Here is a 14,571-nt window from a genome sequence, read left to right as displayed (position 1 = left end):
ATGCCAGCTTGAAGATACCCCAAGAGTGGGCGTGTAATTGGTACTAGAGCGCGCAAGAGTGTTTCAGCGTTGGCCTAATCTCGCCTTCCCTGCCAAGGCATCGCATCACGGGTGGTGGATGGTCTCGTTGCTCAAAGATCGGGAGACATTTCCACGTGGTGCTGCCGTCTCCGTTGTGCGAGGTTTTCTTGGCCGCAACACCCCTTCCTTCCCGAGGATGAAAGCATCAGCACCAGGGCGCCTAAAGGCAGCTTTCTCGCGCAACTTACCTCAATGAGCATCGGTTCAACGGAAATCGAGACGTTGTTCCACGACCCCCAGATTCCCTCATTCCCGCGGGGTGGTTTCAAGACTCTCAGAGCCTCACTTGCTGCGGGCGTGGGTCTGGAGCGGCAAATGCGATTGGCCAAGACGTATGATTGGCCAGCCGCGCCAAGTTGGGAGCGGGACAATTCCTCCCTAGATCCCTGGCCTTGGCTGCAAACATCACTTCTTTCAAGCGATCGGATCCTTGCTAGGACGCTTGTCGTGCCTGCAGTAGCGTATCCCGCCTCAACCGCGCCTATTACATGCTCCCGCCTTCTAGCGGCGTTCGTCTTTGGCATCTCTGCGTGCCTCTGAAAAGAAACGCCTTGTCACATGGCTGATGAGCGATGCAGCTCGGTCGTGTCAAAAAAAAAAAAAAAGAAAGAAAGAAAGGAAGAAAGAATAAGAAGAAAGAATAAAAAAATCTCGAGACAACACGGTGGAGTGCTGGGAAAAGACAAGCATCAGTCATCCTTGTCACGAGCATCGGGCTTGTCAAGGATAGCTCCTTCATTGTCAACGGAATGGGTACGTTGCATGTACTTGATCGCGCGCAACTTTGTTCTCTAATGTGTCAAAGCAATCAGGCCTAGCCTCCGCCATAGACCAGACACGAAGAATACCTGTTCTTGCTCCTCGCCGCACCCATTGTCGGTATAGCTCCGGTAGCCTCGACGTATGTCTGGGCAAGGACTACATACCGAGTCGGCGCGTTATCAACAAGTCAGTTGGCAGGCAAGTACCCCATGTTATGGGTGTGCTGGAGTTGACAGACAAGGGGGGTCGTTGGCCGACGCGTAAACTCATACCTAAAGCTACCAGGGAGTCATGGAGACATGGATTATGGACGACACCCCTCTGTGGGGCCTAGATCAGAGATCGAGAACAAAGATTGGAGGAAAGGAGCTCCTATTGTCTGAGGATTCTGGCGTCATTTGTCTTCGAAAGCAGCATCCAATTATCGGCCAAGTCCTTGTCTATCGAAAAGACTTGTAAGTTGCGACATATCATCAAGTGAGTCGTCTGCAATAAGCCGTTCCAGAGCTGCTGTTTACCTCTTCCTCGCTTCGCCCCCCCAATCTCTCTCGCGACTCACCTGCTGATTGACTCTGTTGTTTTAGCTTTCTTTTTTCTGGTCCTCTTTTTTTCCGGCGGCCCAGAAACCGAGTGGGTGAAATTAGTATCCATCTTGATATGCCTTTTGGAAGTTACGTAATAGATTACAAATATATCAAGTGTGGGAGTGCGAGTCCAAAGTCCGACGCGACTGGATTCAGTGGAGATGCGATCCATGCAATTCAAGACGCTGCGGAAATAAGCCAGGATTACAATTTACTGACCAAACGAGCTAGGCCCATTGATCGATAGCTGGAAATGCCAAAGTGCCTATGCCGGTTACGTCTGAGACAATAGAGCATGTTTGAGCTCCGAGACACAACGTTGAACGGGCTAGAAGAAATATTTTACCAACCAGACTGATTGATCCTCTTTTGGTTCGTGTATCAAACACGCCCGTCCAATCACGCGACGAACGGTTGGGCCGTGCTTTAGCTTCACATCTACATATAACTGGGTACAAGGGCCACGGTATGTACCATGTACGGGCCATTGCCTTGGATAGTGCTATTAATCACTTTATCGAGAATGGCTGTCTGTTCAGCGCATCATGCAAGCTGTTTGGATGCTGCAGTTGGCGACTCCTGGACAAAACCATGTGCCAAAACGCTTCCTCGGTTCGATAGGTGCTTCGCAGTACGGATTACGGATTGCAGCAGTCAGGTTTTCTGATGTGTGACGGAAACAAACAAGCTTGGTATGGGCTAAAGCGCAGCCTTGTCACGGATCGCCGCCAGACGACAATCTAGACTTTTCTTCAAATTGAGGGCGCAGGGGCCCAAAAAGGCAACATCACCCAGCCAGTCCCGACAACCGAAAGGGGCATCTACATTGGAGTGGATAAGTGCTAACCCAGCTGGGCGATGGTTTTTAGTAAGCTGTTACCAATACCCGGGGGTGCACCCCAGCCCTGTCGACAAGTTGGGCTGCACCGTCGACGACGGATTGGCATCCAGATTGTGCCAAGAGCCGAGCGTTGGGGTTACATGTTCACATTTGTAGCGCAACCCGTTTTGAAGCGGCATTTCCAGCCATCATTAAGAGCGGCAAACCGTGTCTCGAAGTCCTTCGATCCTGATACGCACCAACCAACCACGTGGCAGCCATCACACATCACAGCACAGCGGGAATCTTGTGATTCAGGATCAGACACGAGACACTTCCCCCCCCCCCCAGTCCGGTGGCCCCCATCCCCCAAACTGCTCTGCTGCGTCTGCTCCATGTCTCGGCATTTGGCCACTGCGGGCATTCTTCTTCCTGACTAAGCCTCCGTTACATCCGAGACGGTTTCGAAATTCTCCCGCCCCGTGCCAATGGCATGTCATCCTTGCCGGTATACTACAGAGTCCAAGACTCCAGACTCCATACTGATTTGTCGTTGACGGAAGGCAAAATCAACATTCACTTTCGTTGGTTAGTCTCGGGGTTTCGCTACGTAGCAAGTTGCTACTTGCAACGACACGCGACGGAGGCGGGCGTTGGAAGAAGTGACGTGACGTATGGGCCGACATGTGGCAGATGCCGGGCCTAGACAGCAGTTAGTGCAATCTGCTCTTCTCGGCTTGGTAGCAACACGAGGGAAGCCAACGGAACTCGCTGCAGGCTCCTCGGCGATACGATGCTTGCACGGAACTCGCCAAGCCTTTGTCCCGAGCCTTTGTCAAGTCTAGCAGCGGCCGGTCGTTAGTGACAGGTAGGTGCAAATGGTCCACGCTGTTTTTATTGGATATCCTTTTGATAGACTAACCCGTCTTTTGCATTCCTGCGTATATCCCTGGCGGCGGCAGGCAAAGAAAAATGCTAGCATGGCGATGATGGCAAGTCCATCCTGGCTTTGATGAGTGCATGGAGACCTGGATACCCCAAGTTGCCTCCCAAATAGTTGCTGAAACTAGTGATGGGCGCATCCCTACCTCACCACGGCAGACACCAGGGCAAGGCAAAAAAAACCTGCTGCACCAGACTGGTAAAAGGACGGCGGCCCTGTTTGGAAATGGCCAAGGACCGGGGCAAGCGGGGACCAGCAAATGCCGCGCCACTGAGAAGCGAGGACGAATGCACGCCAGCATCGCTGGGCCGCCCGCCACTGAAACGCCAGGCCAGGGGCCGCGCCGTACGCACATACTGTGCTACATGGAGTACGGACTACGAGCACGGCTGGGACTTGCGACTACCGGAGTACGTACAGTGCTGCCGTGACGGTGGGAGACGATCCGTGACGATCAAGACCTGGGGGTAGTGTCGGCCGAGTGCTCATCAGTCGTCACCATCTGAGTCAGCGGATGCAACCCATCTCGGCGAGTGATTTTCAACACGATACGGCACGGCGCAGAGCATTCTTGCCAAGGGTCCAAGCAGGCTCCAGCGGGCAGTGGCCCGCGAAGAAGGAACAGCTCGGCGCTTATTCGCAGGGGTCCTGAGCAGCAGCCCTACGCTACAGAACACGCGTCGAAAGCGCCACCTCGTTCTTCTCCGGCAGGGCTACTCCGTTACACCGGCACCAGACATTTACCTTTTCGAGGGCCGACCTGGTATATCCACGGTGGACAGTTTGCAGAGAATTTGCCCGGTCCGCAACTCCGCAACTCCGCCGCACACGGATCATCACAAAGCACGCATGCGAATGCGAATCCGAAGCTCTGGGACATCTGGGCCAGACTTTAAACGGCAAGTGGGCCTCTCCGAGCTCAGGAGTCAGACCTGCAAGGAAGGTGGAGCCACGGCACGGCGAGACGGGCACCCCAGAGGGTCCAGAAGGCAGTCGAAACAGGCAGGGGACGAAGCGAGTAAAGTGACACAGAGAGAGTCGAAGCGTCGCAGCGTCGCAGCGTCGCAAACAGCCGCGGTTGCGAAGCTAGTTGACGCCAATGTCATACTGTACGTCAAGTCTGGTCGCCGTCCCCACTGGCGGTGGTGGGCTGTAGCGGCCTGCATAGTGCCATAGTACATACCACCACGGTCGTGGTTCTCACCGAAAAAACTCGGCATATGCGTGGGACATGGTCGAGTCTGATGCTTCAACTTGGCCCATGAATTACGCATCTGCTTTTCAAAGGCATCGGTCGCGTGGTCCTAGGCATGTATCGCCTCGCCTGTAGATAATTTGGGCCAAGGCTTGCGTCATATTTACGATGCAATGCACACGAATGGGCGCGATGGAACGTCTTCATCCCCGTGGGCGGGGGGAAGCATGTTGACCGCGTTTTGTGCGCAACACATAACCGGGCTAAACCGAAAGAAGCTTGGGGGTATGCTCTGCTCATTCCTCCGTTACAGCGCTGCAGGTAAATCGTACCCACGATCCGGAGACGCACGCCGGACGATGCTCATGGCTCCCCAGCGTCGAATAGGGGACGTGATGGCGTCGGCTTGATGCCAGAATGGCTGGGCGGGCAAGAGGCGTCGTTCTGGCTCCAGCACTCCGGGCCCAGCTACTCCGTACGCCTAAGTCTTGCCTCGAAAACGAAGAGTCAAGCATTCCGCGGCCAGGTAGACTGGCTGACTATCGAATGCGGTGCCAACATCCATCACAGGTGGCATCCTGGTCCTGGGGGGGGGAGTTTTTGGTTGAGTTCGTCCCATTGGCCTTGGCATGCCTGGCTGCTGGTGAGCTGAAACAGGTCATGAATAACTGATCGGGACAAGGCTCGTCCAGAGACACCACGTCCGGTGAATGGCGAATAAAGCGCAGCTGTGGTTGACGGACTGGTGTCGTGGCTGGGATACCAAGCCATGAAACAAGATCCTGGACATGGGAGGTGAGAGGGAAGCCGTCTTTGCCTGCATGTCATGACAGGCCGGCCGCGCGGCAGACGACGTAGCCCATGGCGAAAGAAAAAAAAAAAAAAAAAAAAAAAAAAAAAAAGAAGTTGCTGGCCTCGCCGGTCCCCCTCCCCTCTGCTTCTCCCCTTGGTCTATGAAGGACCATGGTCCACGTCAACGTCCTTCATTTGCTCTCTGTTCCGCAGAGCGGAATCAGGGGACGCCGTCCGCTGCGCTAGGCTACGAAGCCGAGTTCCGCTAGTTTCGCCACAACTCGGCTTGCCGAGCCGCTGCCAAGGCGAAGGCGGCGGCGGCGGCGGCGGCGGCAGCTAGTTGGTTCAGCCTTTTCTGAAGCACGAATCAGGTAGGTGCCACGAACGAACCAGACCTTTTTGGCGTCAACTCGTCCAAGGGTACCCCAGGCCTGCTGCTCGGCTACTGCTGCTTGGCTACCCTAGACCAGCGTTCTTCCTCCAGCTACGGAGTAGGACAGCTGGACATTGCTTCGAAACTACGGAGTACTGCGTAGTGCATAACAGCACAGCACACACAGCACAGCGCAGCGCAGCACAGCACGCAAGTCCCTCCGCTCTTTCAACCCCGACTCAGCCAGACGGGCGTGTTAGAGACAGCGGGCAGCGCCCAAAGCAGCACCGCGTGCTGAAGCCGTTCACACCGGATCAGCTCATGATGCGTCGAGGAAGGGTGATTGCTTGATACGGCAAGGGGGGCCGCGTCGCAGGTGCAGATGCAATGTATCGCCGAGGCAAGTCATGACCTGGTCATGCTGCTTGGATGGACGGGACGGCGGGCAGGCAGGAGGCAAGCGACAAAAAGCACAAGGTGATGAGCAGCCACCTTGCTCTTGCGCCCCACGCCGTCGCAGAAAAAGACGTTTGGCGCAGTTGGCCGACTGTGCTCCGTACCCTGGACAGGGATCGGTCGGCCGAGCTGGAAATTGCAACGCTAGGAATATACTGGGAACCTGGAGGGCCGTCGATCAAGGCCTGGACAGGGTGGCCAAGTGCCGCGCAGGCATTTCCTGTCGGGAGATGGCTCGCGCCTTGCACCTTGCGATGCAGATCCAAGGGTCAGCTCGACCACCAGCCCACCCAACAGTCAGTACATGGCCTCAATGCCTGGTAGGTTACAGCTTACCAGCGTGCAGCTTAGCTGCCTCATCAACAGGGCCACCAGAAACGGGGGGGGGGGGGAAGCGACGATGAGTCGACAACCTGTGGGGATAACTTGGCCCTGGCCCGACCTGGCCCCGACCTGGCTTAGTTGGGCCAATTGGCCTGACCGCCTTCCCTGCTGCAGCCTTGGAACGATTTCCCCACTCATCGGCAGTTGCCAAGGGCAAGGGCTCTCAACACGCCCGTCCCTCCAAGCCAACCCAACCAATAATCGACGCACAAAGTGGGCGACTCCTCCTGGAACTTCCCCACCAGCCGTTGCGCAACGAGCCAGACATCTCTGCTCTGGCCTGGCTCTGCCGCATGCAGGGCAAAAAAAGAGATAAAAAAAGGAGAAGAAAAAAAAAGAAGAAGAAGAAGGAAAAGCAGACGACGGTTACTCAGCCGAGAAGCAACGCGAAAAAACACAACAGCAGACGCGCGACTCGGACTCAATTTTCCGTGGCAGACCCCACCCAAAGGCATCATCCCCTGCGCTGCGTCACGTGGTACAAATGCAACGCGTTCCGTGCTTGGGGGTCGATTTCCATTCCTTGCCCCGTGGGTGGGCCGGGGGGTTTTCCCTCGTCGTCCGCGAGGGGCTATGGTTTCCATCGCCGGGGTTTTTGCTGCCATCTTGCGTCCTCTGCCCAATCGCCGTGCACGGCGGTGCCTTGAAGTAAAAGTGCCTCGATGGGCGGGCGCGCAACAGAGCTGGCGATGCCGCAGCTGCAGTAGTAAGTAGCCTCGTCCCTTGTCCCTTGTCCCTTGTCCCTTGTCGTGCAAGCGTCAACAAGCGTCGACCAGCGTCAACAAGCGTCGACCAGCGTCAACAAGCGTCGACCAGCGTCAACAAGCGTCGACCAGCGTCAACAAGCGTCAACAAGCGTCGACCAGCGTCGACCAGCGTCAACGGCCGGACAGAACGGGCAAAAGAGCAGGCGCCGGCGCTCAAACCCGTTGGTCACTGTCGCCTCCCGGTCCGCACCGTGGCAGGCCATATCTCGGTATTCCCAGTGCTCACTGCTGGGGAATGAGGCACGGCAACTTGTCTGAATCTGACAAACGTCTTTCCCCCCTCCCCTTTCTTTTCCCTTTGCCCTTTTTTCTTTTTCGCCCGGCTTGCTCTCCCCTGCTCCCATTGCTGCGACGGCCGGACAGCCAACTTGACTGTGCCACCTCTTCGGCTGCAAGCCCGTCCCCCGGTGAGTTCACCATTGGGCTCCGGCAAGGTCTGGTGACTCAGGATCTGTCTGGTACCTGGCAAGGTTTGACGCCGACAGGCCCCACAATGTTAAACCGGCGGACTGGGGGTCCTCCTAGATGATGGATTCGCCTCATCGACGATCCTCAAGTTGGCCGAGCAGAGCCAGCCTGTTGTCCTCTGTCGCATCGCGCCTCCCAGCCAGGGAGCCAGCTCCGAGTCCGTGACCCCCCTCCCCCCCCCCCCCCCCCCCAAAAAAAAAAAAGAGACACGACAACACAGACGGTCTCGCTTCCAAAATCCAGCAAGCAAGCAGAGCTGTGGTATTCGCTCTTTATCTTTTATCCGGTACTATTCCCTTGTCTGCCGGTAAACGAGGCCCTGCAAGGCCGCGCACATGGGGCCATGCCATGCTGTTCCACGCCCATTTGTCGCTGATGGTCATATCATATGCCAGATCGCCACCTTTGGAACTTGGCAACCATCTGAGAAAGAGCATGTTTCTAGTTTGAGCAAGATACGCACGTTGCTATGTACGCACGGATGAGATCTTCCGCGTCGGTATCAGAACCGAAATTTCACGGGGGCACCCCATTCCTCCCCCTCCCCCAAGCCCGCATCGGCTGCCACGTGCGACTTTTTTTTTTCCAGTGTCCGGATTCTGGCCTGCAATTTCGTGGTTGTGCTGCGTGTGCATCATCTGCTAAGATTGCCGTGTTTTTCACAAGGTGAGGATTGGAAATGCCTTGGCCGAAATGCGCGCAAGACATTTTGCCACGGCGGCCCCTGATGCACGTGGCTACTTGCAGGCGTGTTTTGCAGGACATGGTGCACTGGGCGTGGGCTGAGCATTGCCCCCCCCCAAGCCATCTTTAATTCTGCTTTATTCCGTGTCCAAGGAGAGGGACAACAACGGGCAGCGGCACATCAACTTTGGCCATGACAGCATGTGAAATTCCCCGCACCTCCATCGCGACCCGACAGACGGGGTTATCAAACATCAGCATAAAAAAAAAAAAAAAAGGTACCGAGTACCTGAGGTGCGATCAAAGTCGTGCAGGTGGGCCTACGAGCAAGCAAGCAAGCAAGCAGAGTGATTAAAGTGGGGTGACTCGAAATTGGAGCCCCCCCTGCCGTGCCTACTAAATGGATAAACTGCCATTGGGCTGGTGGAATGAGACAGGCGGTGCATATAGCCTCGGTTGCGATGCCTGGTTGCACACTGCTCAACTCGTAAAGGTTGAGCAGAGGAAATCTTGTCCTCGTTTGGGGCGCCCGGGGGTCGGAAGGGATTCGAATTCGACGAGCCCGCAACACCTGGCCGCGATACCTGGAACATGAAAGCTGCGAGCGGCACCCCGGTTTGCATAACGTAAACCGACGTCGGGACTCGGTGAAGGGCATCGCGCGTTGAGCGGTTGCGCCACACCCTCCACCACGGGTCTGTGGTGTGTTGTTGTGTGGCTGTTGGCGATTTTAACGCGCAGGACGGGATATTCCGTGCTCTGTACCGAGCACGGAGCAGAGCGTGCCGGACCCGGGGGGGCGGCCCACCCAGCCTCCCGGGTAATTGTGGTCCTCGACCGGAATGAACTTGTCGAGCAAGCCCTGTCGCTCTCTCTTTCCGTCTGTCTGTCTCCCTCTCTCTTTTTCTCCCTTTTTTCTTTCTTTCCTTCTTCTTCTTCTTGGACGCAATCGAGAGCGGCCGGTCTTGCAGGATAAACCCTGGTTTTGCCGCCTGCAGGACCTGCAGGACGAGACGGGCAATCAGCAGCCCCCCCAGTGGGTGGTGCAGTTTCAACGCCGCGCCTGCAGCGTGCCCCAGACTCTGCCGGGCCCGCAACCGCCCCGCCGAGGACCGCAGCCGCGCCCCTGGGCGCAGAATCGCAGCGGCAGCCGGCCGCGCAGTGCAGTGCAGTGCAGTCGTGCTTCTTCCTACATACCTTTGTCCTTGCAGGCTGCATGCGGGGGTGCTGTCGCGGGAGAAAACTTCTGATCAAGCGACTCGCGGGGGGCTTGGGCACGGCACCATGCGGTCACGGGCATTGGCTTGGGCGGTCCGTCCCTGCCCGGGCTTTTCCCGACAGGACGTGGAACCACACATACCGAGCCCGCACGTACGCCACTTGGCACTGGGGCCTGGGGGGCAAAACGGCGCTGCCGTGCTGGAGCTGGAGAACGAACGTCTTGTTGCGTGTGGCCCCGGCCGACGAGGCGATTGGGTTTCGGCCGACGCGAGGCGAGGTGTGCCTGGGACGCCAACTCTGTCCCAGCTCGACCGGTACACATGGCTGCTGTTTTTTTTTTCCCGCTTTTTTTTTTCCTGTTTTTTTTTTTTTTTTTTTGGGGGGTTTTTCTTTCTTTTTTAGTTTTTCTTTGCCAAGAATTAAAAGGAAAGAATGGCAGCAAAGTAGAAAGATGAATCAAATTCATTTTTTAAACAGAGCAAGCAGCGCCGGGGAAAAGCCCCAAGACCAAAAAAAAAAAAAAAAAAAAAAAAAAAAAAAAAAAAAAAACCACAAGCATCCCCGCGGCGGTGTACAGGCCGGCAAACCAAGCCAGCCCCTTGCACGGCTGCTGCAGCACCAAGGTGGCAGGGCAGGCAGGTCTGGCATTGCAGCTGCCAGCTGCCAGCTGGTTGGTTGGTTGGTTGGTTGGTCCCCCCCCCCCCAGTCTCGGCTTTTTACAAGCAGGCTGGCCGCCTGTGAGGGAGAACAGCATTGGCGGCGGGCCGTGGAGCCGTGGAAGCCCTCCGGATATGGGAGGCGGCTGGGGATACGGGACATTGACCGCCGGCCGGGTTTCGGGGCATGGGGCTCAGCCGGGACGGGCAAAAAGCGCAGCAGCTTCAGTGTCGAGCAAAAAACGACGAGGGTCCAGGTCCAGCGGGCCGCGAGGTGCGACGACCGTGGGCAACCCGTGCCAAAGTCCGCCAAACAGAAGAGGGAGGGGGGGGGGGGGGATCGACTTGTCGAGCGAAGAACGCGTCTGGTGCGATGCATGTATTGTATTGACGCTGACGCCATCCCGCTGGGCGGGCTGATGGCCCGGTGCAAACGCGCGAGTCAGACCTTTTTTTTTTTTTTTTTTTTTTTTTTTTTCCTTTTTTTTGTGTCTGCGTGGTCGCTTACCTACCAAGCAAGACGGCCGTACATACATACGTACTTACATACACACACACACGGCGGCAGACAGCAATGCAAGCATGATGGGACGCATGTCTCTGCTGCCGACACCGTCGTTTGGAAATGAGCAGCCCGCCGCGACGACTGCCAAGGCCGGCATAGCACGAGCGATGGTGCAAGACGTGTCTGGTGCGTGCAATGTCTCTCTGTCTCTCTCTCTTTCTATCCTCCCCCCTCCCCCCTTTTTTCATTTATTTTCAATTTTTTTTTGTGGGCACTTTGTTTCTATCCGTCTTCGCACCATGGCCCCCCCTTCATTTTCAAGGAAGGGCCCTTGCCGATGAAATGGCGTGCCCTCGTTTTTGAAGCAGCATCAAGGGCTAAAAAGACTGACTGCCTCTGGCCTCTTGCAGCTCTCCCAAACGCTACGCCCCCCTCCCCCCCCGTGAGCACGGGCGAGGTTCGTCACTGCCGACGAGCAATTCTCCCGATAAAGGAATGTAAACGACGTGCAGCGATCAAGGTCTCAGGCGAGCATCCCCTCAGGGATTTCATGCTTCATCGCTGCTGGAGCGCCAGGCGGAGAGAGAGGGCTGGCTGGGTCTGGGGTCTCATCTGGTCTGGTTCAAATTGATAACGACCAGGACAGGGCAGTGGACGTGATGCTGCCTGGCTGCTGCGGCGCTGCCACCCCCGCTGCAGGCGCCAAACTCTAGCGCTCTGCTCTGCGGTTCCCAGGCTAGAAGCTTTCATGGGCACAATCTTGTTAGATTGCGGGTGGGTGGGGGGGGCGAGGTGCCCTGCGTGCTTTCTGCTGCTGCTGCTGCTGCTGTGACCCCTTGTGGAGCACCAGTGTCCAGTGTCCACTGTCAAGTGCCCCCAACGCTGGCCGGGCTGTGCCTTGCGGACGGTGTGCAGGTTGCTTGCTGCATGTGTGGTGCGGTGCCGGCTTCGACAGCAGGTCGGGAGGCTACATCGGTCAAAACGTCAAATGTCAGCCAAACGCAAAAGGAAAAAAAAAAAAATGAAAAAATGTGGAGAAAAAAAAAGGAGGGAGAGAGACAGGACCGTCTCGTCCGCTCCACGTCTGTCTGACCAGAGGCCCAGTCGTCCCCAGGCGGGCTGCAGCTACCTGGCGACGCCCGAAGATGCCAAGCCAGGGTGAACTTGACGACGATCCAGCCTGCCGTGCTCCGTACCCGTACGCGTGGTGTAGCGTGGTGTAGCGTGGTGTAGCAGCCCGCAAACCGCAAATCCGACAAAGGCCGTGGTTCGCAAGTTCGCAACCCAACAAGCCTAAGCCTCATCGTGGACATGCTTGGGGCCGGGGGAGGGCCTGCACCATGTCTGCAGGTGTCCGTCGCTGCCTGCTGCAGCAGCGGGCCAGCCATCCTTCCCTGGGGACTGGGCCTGGGCCTGGGCCTGGGCCTGGGCCTGAGGCAATCTCGACTTGCGATCGCCGGAAAGGGGTGGGCATGTGGGATGGATGCATGATGGATGCAGGATTGCACCCATCTGCCTGGGCTGCTGCCGACCCCGGTGAGGTCTGGTGGATTCTGCGGAATGTTGTGCGGGGTTCGCGTTTGGAGTTCTGGAGGTGGAGGCAGCAGGCGGGGGGTGCCGACCAACTCCGTACGCGGCTGGGTACAAGAGGTACTCCGTACAGGCACCAGAGAGGGGTACCCTGTACTCCGTAGGGCCGTCTTTGCCTCGCAGCAAAAACCTCCTTCTCACCTCATCCTTGCCAACTGGGCGGATCATGTGCCTGCCCCCTGGAGTCCAATGCCTTGGCCAAAAAGAACCATTTGAATCGTTGCCGGCAGCTTCACGTTGGGTGCCTGGCCTGGTCTGGTAGGGTACATGTATGTAGTTTTTGGTGCCGACTCCCCCAGCATGCTGGTCTAACCCTCCGGCGAGACAGGACCCCCCCCCCCCCCAAGGGCCAAGATGCAGCAATCCCTGCGTCTCGTGTCTTTTGGGTTCTTGCCACTCGGCCAGGGCTCGCAGTGCACTAATTTGCAGGCCCAAGGCGGAAATTGCCTGCGAAGGAAGTACGGAGTAGGTTCAAGTCGTTTTGCCAGCATAAAAAGAAAAAAAAAAAAAAAAAAAAAAAAAAAAAAGGCCGCGACTGCCTGCAATTTGGTATTCTGCGGATAAATGGGCCTTGCCACGGCTACGATACGATACACGATACGATACACGATACTCACTTCACTTCACGTCGCATAGGCGCTGGCTTGCTTTAGTGCGGCTTCTTTGTCGGCACCCCTCGGAGATTAAGGACGTTTGCTCGACTTGTTCTCTACATGTATTGAACGGCGGCCTCTGGCCTAGGGCGCCGACTATGCCCAATGTCATCTTGCTGGGCGACGACTAGCCCGCAGGCCTCTCTCTGCCGGGTGGAAAACACGCCTGGTCACCTGGTGCTTGTTTAGTTAGCACGCGCAACCTGGGACAAGCCGGGACAGCCACAAAATCCCCTTGGGAGCAGATTGCGAAATTGGCGGGCGGGAAACTCGTGCGGATGAAGGGATGAATGAATGAATGAATGAATGAATGAATTGGTTGAATCTTGTGTGAAATTTTGCAGAACCCACCCGCTTTGGGTGGTTTATCGACGCTGGGCTTCTGGAGCAAGCCGTCCCCCGCCGGCGGGCCAATCAATCCGGCAACGGGCAGGGAAATGGCACGCTATCATACCTCCTGGAGCTTGGGGCGATTGACCGTACGCACGTGGTGCGCGAGGAAGCAAGAGCGTTTGCGGTGTGAGTCGCGCGCTTCGAGGGGCAAGGAAGCTAAAGCAGCCCGGCGTATCGATAGCCTGGTCCCGTCCCCCCAACAGCCTGCGCTCAAGTCACTTGTACAGACAGCCATGTTGTCTGGCTTGCAGAAACTCCGACGAGTCGGCACCTGGATAAGCTCGACATGAACGGGGAGTTTCGATACCTTCCGCGTCCACGCTGCCCAGGAACAGCTCGACCCTACGCTCCGTAATCATGGAACCAGAGCGTCAACGCTTTGGTCCTGCAACTCGCGCTGCACTCCGCAGGCCAAAGGACTCGTGGGAGAGACCCCGGCCCTGCCTCCGTTCTTTCCGGTTCTTCGGTACCTCCAGCGCTGCAACAGAGAAGCGTACCTGCCTCCTCCCCCTCTCCTGCCTTCTTTGTTGCTCCTCGCTCGATGCCTTGCGCTGGCGGAGGCCCTGGATCGGGCAAGACCACCACCTCCTCCCACCCTGGCTGGCTCTTTCCCCTTGTCAGCGGCGAAATGGGCCAACAACAACAAGCATCCTCCATCACGTCGACTTCATCGTATCCTCCTCAGCGTCCTCACACAAGCATGCCCCAGGAAACGTCGCGCTTTAGCTGCTTGTTGCTGGGCTAGCCTCTGCGGCCACACGACCAAAAAAACCAATTGCCGGTCAGGGGGGAAAGACTTCTGCCCAGTGTTCCACCTGTGGCCACGCGTCTGTGCCATGCCTCTCTGTATTGACAAGATGCCTCCGCGGGTTTGTTGCTCTTTCATTTCCCGGCACGTGCGTATGTGTGATGCTGTGTCTTTGGATGCGTTTTTGGATGCTTTTTTTTTGGATGCGTGCTTGTGTGCGTGTTTGTATGCGTGCTTGCATGGTGTTTGGATGGCGTTTGTATCCGTGTCCGCTTCGATTGAGTGTGTCACCACCCAATGTAATGTGCGATGGTGATGGTGACTTTGGAGAAGCCTCGGTCGTTCTACTTGGTTTTGAGCCGTTGAATACCCTCTTCATTCTCATCCTTTACCGAGGGGATGGCCTTTTGCAGCCATGAAGCTACAGCTTATTTAGGTCACAGCTGGCCGTCCGTTCCTCCCCCCCTCAACCACCTTCTAGGCAGGCCATGACGTC

General features: G+C 56.7%; 2 protein-coding genes across 2 annotated transcripts; both read right to left on the bottom strand.

Moving 5' to 3' along the window:
• Positions 1–3,678: 3,678 nt before the first annotated feature.
• UV8b_06173 (uncharacterized protein) lies at positions 3,679–4,070 on the bottom strand (the record flags this gene model as incomplete). The annotated part of the gene is made up of 2 exons (XM_043143670.1): positions 3,679–3,851; positions 3,935–4,070. 2 exons carry the CDS (start codon positions 4,068–4,070, stop codon positions 3,679–3,681), a joined length of 309 nt encoding a protein of 102 aa, XP_042999605.1.
• A 46-nt stretch (positions 4,071–4,116) lies between these two features.
• On the bottom strand, positions 4,117–4,464 carry UV8b_06172 (uncharacterized protein; the record flags this gene model as incomplete). The annotated part of the gene is made up of 1 exon (XM_043143669.1): positions 4,117–4,464. The coding sequence occupies one exon, from the start codon at positions 4,462–4,464 to the stop codon at positions 4,117–4,119; it is 348 nt and encodes a 115-aa protein (XP_042999604.1).
• Positions 4,465–14,571: the final 10,107 nt, after the last annotated feature.

The sequence above is a fragment of the Ustilaginoidea virens genome, chromosome 5, assembly GCF_000687475.1.
Source record: "Ustilaginoidea virens chromosome 5, complete sequence".
NCBI classification, from domain to species: domain Eukaryota; kingdom Fungi; phylum Ascomycota; class Sordariomycetes; order Hypocreales; family Clavicipitaceae; genus Ustilaginoidea; species Ustilaginoidea virens.
Note: the sequence above shows the minus strand (reverse complement) of the source record. Positions and strands in the feature narration are given on the sequence as shown.